At 44.6% G+C, this 12,880-nt stretch overlaps 1 protein-coding gene across 1 annotated transcript in view; it reads left to right on the forward strand.

Annotated features, from left to right (window-relative positions):
• Window positions 1-12,880, forward strand: part of SLC5A1 (solute carrier family 5 member 1) — a 62,245-nt gene that overhangs the window by 36,636 nt on the left and 12,729 nt on the right. Inside the window, exons 6-11 of the mRNA XM_004716703.2 lie at window positions 1,283-1,388; window positions 4,538-4,618; window positions 5,986-6,206; window positions 6,447-6,582; window positions 8,979-9,086; window positions 11,539-11,689. Coding sequence (XP_004716760.1) covers window positions 1,283-1,388; window positions 4,538-4,618; window positions 5,986-6,206; window positions 6,447-6,582; window positions 8,979-9,086; window positions 11,539-11,689 — 803 coding nt within the window. The remainder of the gene's footprint in view (window positions 1-1,282; window positions 1,389-4,537; window positions 4,619-5,985; window positions 6,207-6,446; window positions 6,583-8,978; window positions 9,087-11,538; window positions 11,690-12,880) is intronic.

A 12,880-nucleotide genomic window follows, 5' to 3' on the forward strand; every position in this document is an offset into this window, starting at 1 on the left:
GACGATGTCAAGGAGTCCAGGAAGAAAAAGAATGTTTAGAAACTGACTGTGGTCGCAATTGTACAATTCTGCTTGATGTGATTGAACATACACACGATATACATATTAACTCCATAACAATGATATATGTATGAACTCCAAGTTAATAATAAATTAAAAAAAATAAAAATAAAATCAGGGAAAGAAAGGCAATATAATTTCACTACAGTTATTCAAACTGTTGCTGAAAAAATAATCTGAGAAACTGGGCTATGTGAAGGAAAACGTGGCATGGGGATTGGAGGAAGATTCAGGAACCTGTGATATGCAGGCAGCACAACCTTGCTTGCTGACAGTGAAGAGGACTCGAAGCACTGACTGATGAAGATCAACGACGACAGCCTTCAGTATGAATTACAACTCGCTGTAGAGGGAAAAAATCCTCACCATTTGACCAACAGGCAACATCTTGATAAACGGAGAGAAGATAGAAGTTGTCAAGAATTTCATTTCGCTTCGGTCCAAAGCCAATGTTCATGAAAGCAGCAGTCAGGCTGGGCACATTCGCTGCATAAGACAAAGAGGAAAGAGGTCACTAGGAGGACTAAGGGCCACCGGACACACGTCATAATATTTTTAATCACCTCGTAAGCAAGTTGTATGAAGAAGGAAGCTGGCAGATGCACTTGAAGGATTGATGCACTTGAATTATGGCTTGGCCAAGGGTATTGTTCAGAAGAACAAACAAATCTGGAGGAAGTATAACTAAAAGACCCTTCGCAAGGGAGGGCTGTGACTCTCCTTCTCATGGACTTTGGGCACAGTACAGGAGGGACCAGTCCCTGGAAAGGGACATTATGCTTCCAAAGTAGAGGGCCAGCAAACAAGGTGACAAGATGAACTGATACAGCGGCTGCCACAATGCACTCAAACAGAACCATTGTGAGGGTGGTACAGTCCCCGGCTGTGTTCTGTTCTGTTGGCCAGGGTCCTTGAATGGCAGCCTATTGGCCAGCACCCAACGACTATGACGTCACCAAGCACCGTGCGCATAGAAAAGGACAACATGGTTGGGATCAAGAGATGATTCTCTAATTGTCGGGTGCCAGGCAAAGGGCAAGAGAGGGAGAGTCAAATGTGGGCTCCTAAAAATCATAGGCACCAATGGGCCTGCCTCCTCAGGAGAGCCTTTTACTATCTCTTCCAAGGTTCCTTTCCTGTCCCTTACAGTTCAGGCATGAGGCACACCCTGTGGCCAGCTGCCTTGCCCCACTCCTAACTCTGCCTCTTCTCTCCTTTCTAGGCAGACATCTTCTCTGGGGCCATATTCATCAATATGGCCTTGGGTTTGGATCTGTACCTGGCCATTTTCCTCTTATTGGCCATCACTGGCCTGTACACCATCACAGGTGAGTCTATTGAATGCTCCCCACCACTCATGCCCAGCTCAGGGGTTGGAAACGGTCAAGGTTACAAGGAAGTAGAAGGCCTGATTTCTCCTTTTAAATAAACCTTCTCCATTTGAGAAGGGACTATTTGCTTGACCTCGACTCACAGACCATGCAAGTTATATGGATGGTCTCAGAAAGTTTCATTGTCAACTCGTGTAGTCAGGACAACTTCTCACAGGAATTGGGCAGGGCTTGGCTTTGTTGGGACCTGGCTAAGTTAGAGGAATCAGGGAAGGAGTGATAGGTTTAGGTCATGGCAAAAACAGAGGGATGGTGATGGTGGGGATGGATATGGCATGGGGCAGGGGGTAGGGTAAGCAAGCAGGTAGGCTTAGCTAAAGGAGGGTGGTCACTGGGAAGGAGTGGAGATGGGGATGATAGGCAATAAGGCTTGATGTTTCAATTAATTCATTATGGACACTTTAGGAGCTTTGGTGGTGCCGTGGTTAAGCATTCAGTTGCTACCTGATAGATTGGAAGTTTGAAGCGGATGCTGCTTGCTCCATGGGAGAAAGATGGGGTGGTCTGCTTCTGTAAGATTGACAACTTTGGTAGTCCTGGGGGGCACTTGTATTTTACCACCTCGTCACTGAGTTGGCATCAACTCAATGGCAATGGATTTGGTTTGGGTTATAAGCACCTTAGAAGCTAGACAGAGGCTTCAGGAGCCACTGTAGGAAGGGTAGGGACAGAGGAAGCTACACACAGAAAGGTTTTAGAGGAAGACTCAAGAGGTACCCAGAGGTGTTGGGGACATGAATAACAAGAGAACACCTTTGTGAGCGTGTGATTCTGTCCAATTCAGGGACAAAGTTAGTACTGGAATTTTCTGTTTCCTTGCAGTCCTCATTCTTGAGCTCCTGTTACAATTAACTTTTGCAGCAAGCAGTTACTTAGGTGGTTTGAGAAAAGAGCTATCTTGCAAGTACCCCTTTGAGATAAATTTGATAATGTTCCCAGGTTTCTCTGCAGTCAGCTCTTTCTTCTACCTTGTTTTTGTTAGTGGAAAATTTACCCCACTCACATAGTTAGACATAGAACTCCTGTATCATTATAGTTAGTTATTGAGCCAATTCTGACTTGTATGGACCAAGTCCATCTGCAGAGTCTGCAGACCAAGTTGCAGAGTCTCTTCTGATAGCCACTTTCATATTTCTTTCCTGTCTTTTTAGTGACGTTTGCTTTCTTCGTGAATGATGTTCTTGATAGCCTCCTACATCCCCTCAGGTCTTCTGTCGTTAGTATTCAATGTGTCAAATGTGTTCTTGAGATGTTCTCGAAATGTAGCTGGGCTAGATTCAAGGTTGTATTTTGGTTCTTCTGGATTTGTTTGCATTTTCTTCAATGTCAGACTGAACTTGCATTTGAGCAATTGATGCTCTGTTCCACAGTCCGTGTCTGGCCTGGTTTTAGCTGCTGGTATTGAGCTTCTCCGTCATCTCTTCCCACCGTTGTAGTCAATTTGGTTTCTGTGTACTCCATCTGGAGAAGTTCAAGTGTACAGTCACCTTTTGCATTGTTGAAAAAGGTATTGGCTATTAACAAGTCCTTGGCCTTACAAAATTCTATCATATGATCTCCAGCTTCATTTTTATCACTAAAACCATATTTTCTAACTACTGTTCCTTCTTCTTTGTTTCCAACTTTTGCATTCCAAGTGCCAATAATTATCAATAGACCTTGACTGCATGTTTGATCAATTTCCGATTGAAGTCGTTGGTAGAATTCTTCAATTTCTTTGTCACTAGTGTTTGTGGTTAGTGCATACATTTGAACCATAGTTGTATCGATTGGATTTACTTGAAGGTGGATAAATATAAGCCTATTACAGACAGTATTGTACTTTATGACTGATTTTGCAATGTCCTTTTTGGAAATGAATGCCACACCATTCCTTATGATTGTGTTATTTCCAGCATAGTAAATCATACGGTTTCAGATTCAAGATGGCCAATACGAGTCTAGTTCAGCTCACTCATGCCTAGGACATCAGTCTTTATGTGCTGTGTTTCATTTTTGAGCACTTCCAATTTTCCTAGATTTATTGTTTGCACATTTCATGTTCCAATCCTTAGATGATTTTTTTGTAGCCGTCTGTTCCTCTTTACCTTGAATCATGCCCCATCAACTCAGGAAGATCCCTAAGGCTCCACTCTTACGGGCTTTACTCCATTCACGTCACCATTACTGAGTCCACTCTGAGAAAACACCTTGTCCTCTGTCACATGTTGAGTGCCCTTGGACCTGAGCGGTCCATCCTCTGGCACGCTCTCGGATAAGATTTTGCTCCCGTTCATTAGGCCTTCATATCTGATACGCTTTGAAGCTCAGCATACGGTTTTCAGGGGCTTCTTCCTCCAACATGGGTAACTGAGTCCTTCTTCATGGTGTGTGCTTAGTTTTGTTGAAACTGGTTCACTTTGGATGACTCTGCTGGCATTGGGAATACCAGTGGCATAGCTGCCGGTAACACACATCTCACAGCTTGTCAACATGACAGACTGACAGACAAGTGGTGGGTTATAAATATACAATGCAATCTGCGTATTATTCGCCCACAAAGAGAAATGAAGTTCTGATACATACATGAATTTTGAAACCATGCTGGATGAAATAAGCCAGACACAAAGGACAAGTATTATATGACCCCGATGACGTGAAATATCTGAAATAATCAAGTGCACAGAGACTAAAGTTGATCATTTGAAGTGACCAGTGAAGGAGCGGGAAATGGAGAGTTATTTTTTAATGGCCATTGAGTTTCTGTCCAAGGTATGACACATTTGGAAATGGATAGTGGTGATGGCTGCCCAACATGAGGAATATAATTAATGTCATTGAATCGTACACATAAAAATGGCTGAACTAATAAATGCTTTGTTATCTCTATTTAATCAATGTAAGAGATTAAATTAAGGAAAGGGACAATTTAGTCTCTTCCCCATCAAATGGAGAGAAACGCACATCCTGAGAGGGAAGGAAAGGAGGTGGGTGTGTGAGGGGGTGTGCTCAGGTGGATAGAAGGAGAAGGCTGGGGTACGGGAAAGGTAGCAGCAGACAGGGTGCCTTCCCTAGGTGGTCAGATGCATGTTTTCTTGTTTCCTTAGGGGGCCTGGCAGCTGTGATTTACACAGACACCTTGCAGACAGCTATTATGTTGGTGGGATCTTTCATCCTGACTGGCTTTGGTAAGTTGGAGCAGGCTGGGGAGGTAAGGCCAGAGAAAGCCCATTTCTATGGAGTCTGTGTCAGACTAGAACTGAATTCCATAGGGGTTTGGGGTTTTTTTGGTTTTCCAGTAGACTACCAGACCTTTTTACTGAGATGTCTCTGGGTATATCTGGAGGTCCAATCTTTCACTTAGCAGCTTAGGGCATTAACGGTTTACACCATCCAAGGACCCTGAGGACGTGGTGTAGAGGTAGAGAAAAGCATTGGCCACTTGGCCAGCTGCTGCCAGCCTAGGCAGTGAGTTTGGATTGGACTTTGCTATAAGCAGGCAGAGGCCCCTCCTCATCTCTGGAAGTCTAAGGCTGACTTGCCGGCTCCTCCTTTTAGACAATCTGGTCCATTGGTCCCCACTGTGGGCTTCTGATGACATGGGCTTCTGTCCACAGTGAAACTGGACCAAAAAAGGTTAAGGCTAGTGTAGTGATATCTCCAAATGTTCAACTATTGTATTTTTAATCTCAGATGACATGGTCAACATTTTAAGGTTAAGAAGCCTTGATGAATTAATGATATTAGGAGATAGTTTCTTTTTAATGTCCTAAATTGATAACATTTTAAAATTTGTCAATGTTAGACTTCGTACCCTCCCAATTTTGCCAAGTCTTAGTTGCAAATGAGATCCTCGACAAACCTGGGAGGCCTTGCTGTAAGAGGATTTAAAATATATTTTACTTTCAAGGGAGCCTGTATCACCTGTATGTCCTTTGATCTCTTATCTACTTTGTATCATTCTGTTTTCCAAGGACTTTCATTTTTTCCCCCCTTCAAGCAGCACCTGGGGTGGGCAGAGCAGAGTTGGAATGACATATTTAAGGATACACAGGCAAGAGGTGACAAGGCTCCACATATTCCACACCTAGTCTCTCTCCCTTCCACCACACTGATGGGACCAGGTTGGTCTGATCTGGTGTTTGCATCTCTAGGTGTTTATCCTGTTCCCAAAAGGGCCCTGCTGGTAATGGGGACTGAAAGGGCAAGCGGATCCCTCTAAAACCAAGGTCTTCCTTTAATAATGAAAATACTTTCCCTTTTTGAGAAGTTTACGGTTCAAGTCCTTTGACTAATCATTGCCTGGGATCCTCGCAGTAGCCTGCAAAGCTGGGCAGGGTTCATTCTAGTCTATGGACGCAGAAGCTGAGTCCAGAGCAAGGAGTGAGTGACTGGCTCAAAATCACCCCTGCCCATTGGCTGGATTCTCTAAGTTTCTCCAAGTATTCTCAGGGGAAACACACACACACACACACACACACACACACACACACACACACACGATGAAGAGTTTCTGAGCTCCAATTGTTCATGTGTTGTCACTGATGTTTTCCAGCTTTTCACGAAGTGGGAGGATATGACGCCTTCGTGCAAAAGTACATGAATGCCATCCCAACCATGGTCTCAGATGGAAACATCACCATCAAGGAGCAATGCTACACTCCGAGGCCTGACTCCTTCCACATCTTCCGAGATCCTCTCAAGGGAGACCTCCCATGGCCTGGGCTTATCTTTGGGCTTTCCATCCTCGCCTTGTGGTATTGGTGCACCGATCAGGTACTCAAGCCCAGGACGCAGGGTGGATAGCATGTTCCCCAGAGGCATTGCCAGAAACCTCGCTGGTCCCCGCTTGAGGGATTTGGAAGGGTTGCATAGGGCTTCCATGGTCAGTGGGCCACTGAGCTCTGCTGTCTTGGGAGAGTCATAGCAGGCCAGGATCCAGGATGGGAGGCTTAGGTAGCAGAAGCTGCCGTGGAGACCTTGGGCCAGTATCCTTCATTGGGCTTTACCTGGCAGGTCATTGTGCAGCGCTGCCTCTCAGCCAAGAACATGTCTCATGTGAAAGCTGGCTGCACCATGTGTGGCTACCTGAAGCTGCTGCCCATGTTCCTCATGGTGATGCCTGGGATGATCAGCCGTATCCTGTACACAGGTAATGCCTTCTGCCAGACCCACTGGCAACCCACTCCCATTTCCTTGGCTCAAAGTCACTTCCAAAGCGCTAAGGTCTGCCCGCCCCTTTTCTTTTCTCCCCATATTCCTGCCATATTTTTGTTCTCCTGCCTTACACCACGGGCTGTGGGGCTTGTGCCAAAGTCTTCCATTGGCAATTGGTTTGCCCTCTTTTGTTCAGACCCTTTGAAGTCTTGCCTTGCTTCCAGGCATAGTTTCTTTCAGCTATTATTTGCTCATTTATTGCTTAATCCACTCTCCCCTGCCCCCACCAGGGCTGGAGTGATGTATATGATGCCCTTCTTAATGTCCAAAGACCCCAGCCAGTCTTTGCTTGCCTGCTGCTCTGACCCTTACTTTCTGGGTTTTTTCCCCTGGAAGAAACCCCGAGGTTTGCATTTTGGCATCCAGGGTGATAGCCTCTTCATGGCCCCTTTGTAGCCTTTGCAGGATGGCTGGCTGCATGTCTTTTTGTCAGTCAGCACGGGTCAAAGCAGTTTCCTGGAATGTGGCACAGCAACTAACGAAAGACAACCACAAACCACTCACTGTCCTCCAACGCAGCCCTGCTCATGCACAGTCGTTGGGGAGAGTCCCCCCCACAGTGTCCCTACAGGGCAGAGCAGAAGAGCAAAACTGCCCTCTGGGGTTTCTGAGGCTTAGGTCTGGATCGCAGCAGAAGTCTTCATCTTCTCTCATGAGAGTTTGAACTGCTGACCTTGCAGTCAGCAGCCCAATTCATAGCCCGCTACACAATCAGGTCTCCTAACATGAACAGTAGAGGGAAAGTTTGGTGAGCAACCTCCAAAATTAGGACAATAGGGGGCTGTCATTGACTGAATGTTTCTGATAGGACTTCCACACTCCTATCCTGGCTCATGTGTTAAGATGAAATATATGCAATTGAATATAACATGCATCAGAGTATTTTTGGTTATATCCCTTCAAAACCCTACATCTGTTGCAGTCAAGTAAAATTCTGACTCACAGCGACCCTACAGCACGGAGCAAAATTACCCTATGGAATTTCCCAGGCATTACAGATAGAAGCCCTGGGGGTGCAGTGGCTAGGCTTCAACTACTAACTCAAAGGTTGGCCGTTAGAACCCACCAACTTCTCTATGGGAAAGAGATGAGGCAGTCTGCTTCCTAAAGACCACAGCCTTGGAAACCCCATACGACAATTCCACTTCGTCCTGAAGGGTCGCTATGAGGCAGAATCACCTGAATGGCCATGGGTGGTTTTGTTGTTGTTGTTACTTTTTTTTTTTTTTTTACAAAACAGACTAACCACATCTTTCTCCTGTGGAGTGACTGGTGGGTTTGAATGTTTTGGTTAGCAGCCACCAGGGCTACTCTTAAAATGGCTACAACACACATCTACTTATAAAAGTATAGAGCAGCACTAAATAAGGTATAGCTGTAGTAAATACTTCATAAATGGTTGTTGCTATTAATTCTATATAAATTTCTAGAACTCTACCCTAGCCTCATTAACATCACACGCAAGTGAAATGTTGCTGGACGTCATCCAACAACAGTTGCAGCACTACATTGACAAGGAGGTGCCAGAGGTTCAGGCCAGATTCAGAAGAGGATGCTGTGTTAGTCCAGGTTGACTGAGAAACAAATTCATAGATACTTATATATATAAGAAAAGATTTAGATAACAGAGCACTTGAATATTGAGAAAACATCTCAACCCAGTCCAGATCAAGTCCATAAGTCCCATATTAGCCCATATGCCCGATATCAGACTATAAATTCTTCTTCAGACTCACACAACACAGGCAATGATGCCAAATGTAGGGATATTACAGGCCAGTGAGTGGAAAGTCTTGTGGCTCCAGTGGTGGTAGAAGCATCTCAGCACTAGCATGGGTCTCCATATGGCTCCTCCAGCTCCAGGGTTCTGGCTCCATCAGTGGAGCTCCGTGTGGCTTGTTAGCAGGAATGTCTCACAGGGAGAGTATGTTTCCTGCCTCCATGGAGGAAGACAGGATTTCCCAGAATCCTTAGGAGAAGGCCATGCCCAAACAGAGGCTTCGTAGGCTATGGCCTGGTTGATAGGCTAGCCTCCACCCCTTTCTAAAGTTGACAGTAGATTATGTAACTGCCACAGGTGTGGAACAAGGGATATTATTGCTGCTGTCAGCTGGATCTTGGCGGAAAGCAGAGAATACCAGAAAGCTGTTTACTTGTGTTTTATGGGACCTTAGGGATCATAACAATCTATTGTCTTGAGAAGAATGAGAATCCCAGAACACTACATTGTGTTCATGAAGACCAGTTTAAAAAATATGTCATCCCCCGCGGCCGCCCCCCCGCTGCTGCTGCCATGTCTGTTTGCTAATATGACTTTTCTTCCTGCCCCAGAAAAAATTGCCTGTGTCCTCCCCTCGGAATGTGAGAAATATTGCGGCACCAAGGTGGGCTGTACCAACATCGCATACCCAACCTTAGTGGTGGAGCTCATGCCCAATGGTAAGAGATGATACCTGCTGATAGCATCTCTTTGGGGAGGCCAGTTGACCTTGGTTTGCATGTAGGTTTCTGTGGGGTGGGCTTTCTGAGGTGGGGTGAGAAGGCAGCAGGGAAAGCCTCGACTAGGTGCCTCTCATTTTTGAATTTGCCCTCTCCCAGTGCGATGTGTTTTAGGGTACAAAGAGACCTCAATCTCAAATATAATTTAAGGAAACATTTATCAGGTCGTAAAAGGGACAAAGACAACACAAAGACACAGACGCATCCTCCAAATGTGGGAGGCCATTGGCAAGAGATGGGAGTGGTGTGCAGGGGATCTCAGTCAGGGTGCTAGTCAATTAAAGCCTGGCCCAATGGAAACTGTCATAAATTCATGATTGGTGGCAGATCAATATATCACAGTTACAGGTGGGAGTTCAGAAGCGGGACTAGAATCAGGTTTGGGACACATGCATTAGGTTAGATAGAAGAGTTTACAAGATTGGTCCAGGACCTTCTAACCAAAGTAGGTTAGAATTGGTAGGGCACGACTAGTGACCATGTGACCCCCAGTACTGTCCCCAGTATGGTAATCTCCATCAAGGATAAACCCAGGTAAACCCCTGAGAGAGATTACCCCTCCCTGGGTCAGGTGGAGAAGGATAGAGGTAAACCAGTGCATTCTGTCTGGGGACAAGATTTTCTACCTCCTTAGTTAAAGATTAGAAGGAATTTGGTGGAGGTTGAATATATATGGGAACTCTACAAATATTTTTGGGTTTTCACTGTCATTTATAACTTTCTGCAAATGGGGTGCTCAGAATTTAAACTCTAATACAAAAGAATGATTGTGTTGGCTCTAGGAGTCATCAGACTTCAAAATGAGATATCTGAAACTTGTGCAGGAAAAATATGACCATTCTAATCTAGAAAGTCAAAGCTCTTAAACAGTTCTTAACATTGTTTTATGGTGCGAAAGAGATCCCAATCACAAAGATACTTTAAGGAGGACATTATTAAGTCTTACAAAAGACAACACAAAGAGGCAGGCACATCATCTGGATGAGGGAGGTCATTAGCGAGAGGTCACAATATCATTCGAGGATTTGAAGGCAAGATGCTAATTAATTAAGGCATGGAACAAAGGAAAATGTCACCAATCCATGATTGGTTACAAACAACTACATCACAGTTATATGTGGGACTACAGGAGCAGGAACCGTGATGAGGACATGTACATTATGTTAGATAGAAGAGCTTGCAAGATTGGTGCAGGGCACACCTGTTAGGGCATGACTCATGACTCTGTGAGTCCTTGCCCTGTCTGCAGTACAGTGGTCTCCAGCAAGGACACACCCACGCAAGCCCCCCTAAGAGAGACATGAGGATAGAAGATCAAAGGCAGAAACCTGATTTGAACGGTTAAAACTTTGTCAGTTGATCTCCTTTCTGATGCATGCTGGACTTGATATGGTTTCCAACATTTTATGTACTTTGGTTTTATTTTGTTTTCATTTGTTTATATTAGGGTTTATCTCAGAGGTCTTCTGTCACTGGGGGTCACCCTCTTGAAGTTGGGTTATATGTCTTTCTGTCTTTTGGCATATGAAACCTAGGATTGATGAATCTATAGGGACAGGAAGTAGAATAAGGGTTTTGGGAGGCGGGGGGCTAGGGCGGGGTGGAAAGTGGTAAGAGGGAGACAATGTCAAGGAGACCAGGAAGAAAAAGAATGTTTGGAAACTGATTGTGGTAGCAATTGTACAATTCTGCTTGATGTGATTGAACTTTAGAATGACATGATATATGTATTAACTCCCAATTAATAATAAATTAAAATAAATATTAAAAATTTAAAATCAAATAAAAAAGAACTAGAAAAAGAAAATAGAACTTTATCTTTTGAATCCTAGTTTGAATCTCTTTCTGTTGTATCATGAAAATGTTATATCACGAATCTCTGGGGTGGGAGATGTAGACCAGTCCCTAGATTGAAATTCACATACTACTACCTCCATCACCATCACTATCATGATCAAAATCATTGTCGTCATCATCATCATCATCATGCAGTTACAAAAATATTCACTTCATCCTTTGTTGTCCGCTGCACTCACTGTCATTGAATCATTTTCAACTCATAATGACCCTAAAGGACAGAATGGAACTGCCCCACTGTAACTCTTTATGGGAGTAGAAAGCCTCATTTTTATCCTATGGAGCTGCTGTTTGTTTCAAACTGCTGACCTTGTAGTTACTAGCCCAACTTGTAACGCACTACACCCGCAGGGCACCTTGTTCTTTGCAGAAGGATGAAATACTGTAAAGCCATGGCCTATTCCTTTACATGTGCAGTCTTTCAAGAGAGCTGTATTAGGGAGCACGGCACTTTCAGAAGGCTCTCCCACAGTCCTAGCACAGAAGAGTTGAGGTGCTATGTGTGCCACTCCATATCTCCTTTCCTCCTCCCCAGGACTGCGAGGCCTGATGTTGTCTGTCATGTTGGCTTCCCTCATGAGCTCCCTGACCTCCATCTTCAACAGCGCCAGCACCCTCTTCACCATGGACATATACACCAAAGTCCGGAAAGGAGCATCGGAGAAAGAGCTCATGATCGCTGGCAGGTAAATGCTGCTTCCCCCTGCCATGCACTAAGCCAAACTCGAATGGCCAGAGAGGCTCTGGCTGTGCTACCCTGAATCCACGGAAGATTGGCTGAGGCCTGAGTAAAATTGAGTAATTTTAAATTGGAGATCATCCAGTTGTTCCTCTGGTGCTACAGAGATTTCTGGACCCTAGAGATTGTCTAATCAAATTCTCATGTTATTGATGAACTAATCGAGACCCAAAGAAGAATCCTGTTTCAGCCTACGTGGGCCATGGTAGAGCCAAGATTAGAACCTGTGGTATACTGAGTCCCTGTTCAAAGTCCTGTATGCTGTCCTCTGCTCAGCCAGTAGCTCTCTATACTGGCCTTTCTGGTTTTGAGGTTCAGACCCTTTAATTAAAGGGTTCCATCAACAGAACCCATTTGAAAGTGGAGTTAGACTGTACTTATGACTATGCACTATGAAGTCTCATACATTGTGCTAAGTGCAAATTTACTATCATCTGAAGGGGTAATGAACTCAACAGGCTATACAAGGCAGTGAAACAATGAGACATCGGTCAGGTGTGCTTATTAGCACGGTTGTTCACGAAGCAGATGCTCTGGGTAGGGATTTAACAGAAACTCTGCTGTGTCTCTCCATGGATCCCAGGCAAGTCAACTTCCTTAGGTCACACGTCCCTGGGCTATCAGCTCAGGAAAACATTCCACTGAGGTGCCCAAGAGGGGTATGGATTCCCACCTTATAGTTTGTATTGATGAATTATTTAAAAAATTATCATTGATTCTTACTATGAGTCAGAATAGACCCGATGGCAGTGGGATTTGACTATTTGACTATTATTTGTTAGGTGTTTCCCTGTAACTGATCCGTATTTCAGCCCGGTGAGGTTGGTCATATTATCTTCAGTTTCCAGAGGAGGAATTAGCAGCTCAGAGTGGTTATCTTAGAATTTTCTAGGTAAACAGTACCGTTGGTGGTGCAAATGGTTAAGCACTACTAAACAGAAGGTTGGCAGGTTGAATCCCTACAGAGGTGCCTCCAAAGAAAGGCCTGGTGATCTATTTCCAAGAGGTCATGGCCACTGAAAAACCTATGGAGTGCAGTTCCATAAGTCTAAATGGACTTCATGGCAACTGGTGTTGTGTTTGTGCGTGTGTGTATATGTGTGTGTATCTGCCTCTGTAGAGTGAAGATTTGGCTCAT

The sequence above is a fragment of the Echinops telfairi genome, unplaced genomic scaffold, assembly GCF_000313985.2.
Source record: "Echinops telfairi isolate 266 unplaced genomic scaffold, ASM31398v2 ScPeMD7_29;HRSCAF=101, whole genome shotgun sequence".
NCBI classification, from domain to species: Eukaryota; Metazoa; Chordata; class Mammalia; order Afrosoricida; family Tenrecidae; genus Echinops; species Echinops telfairi.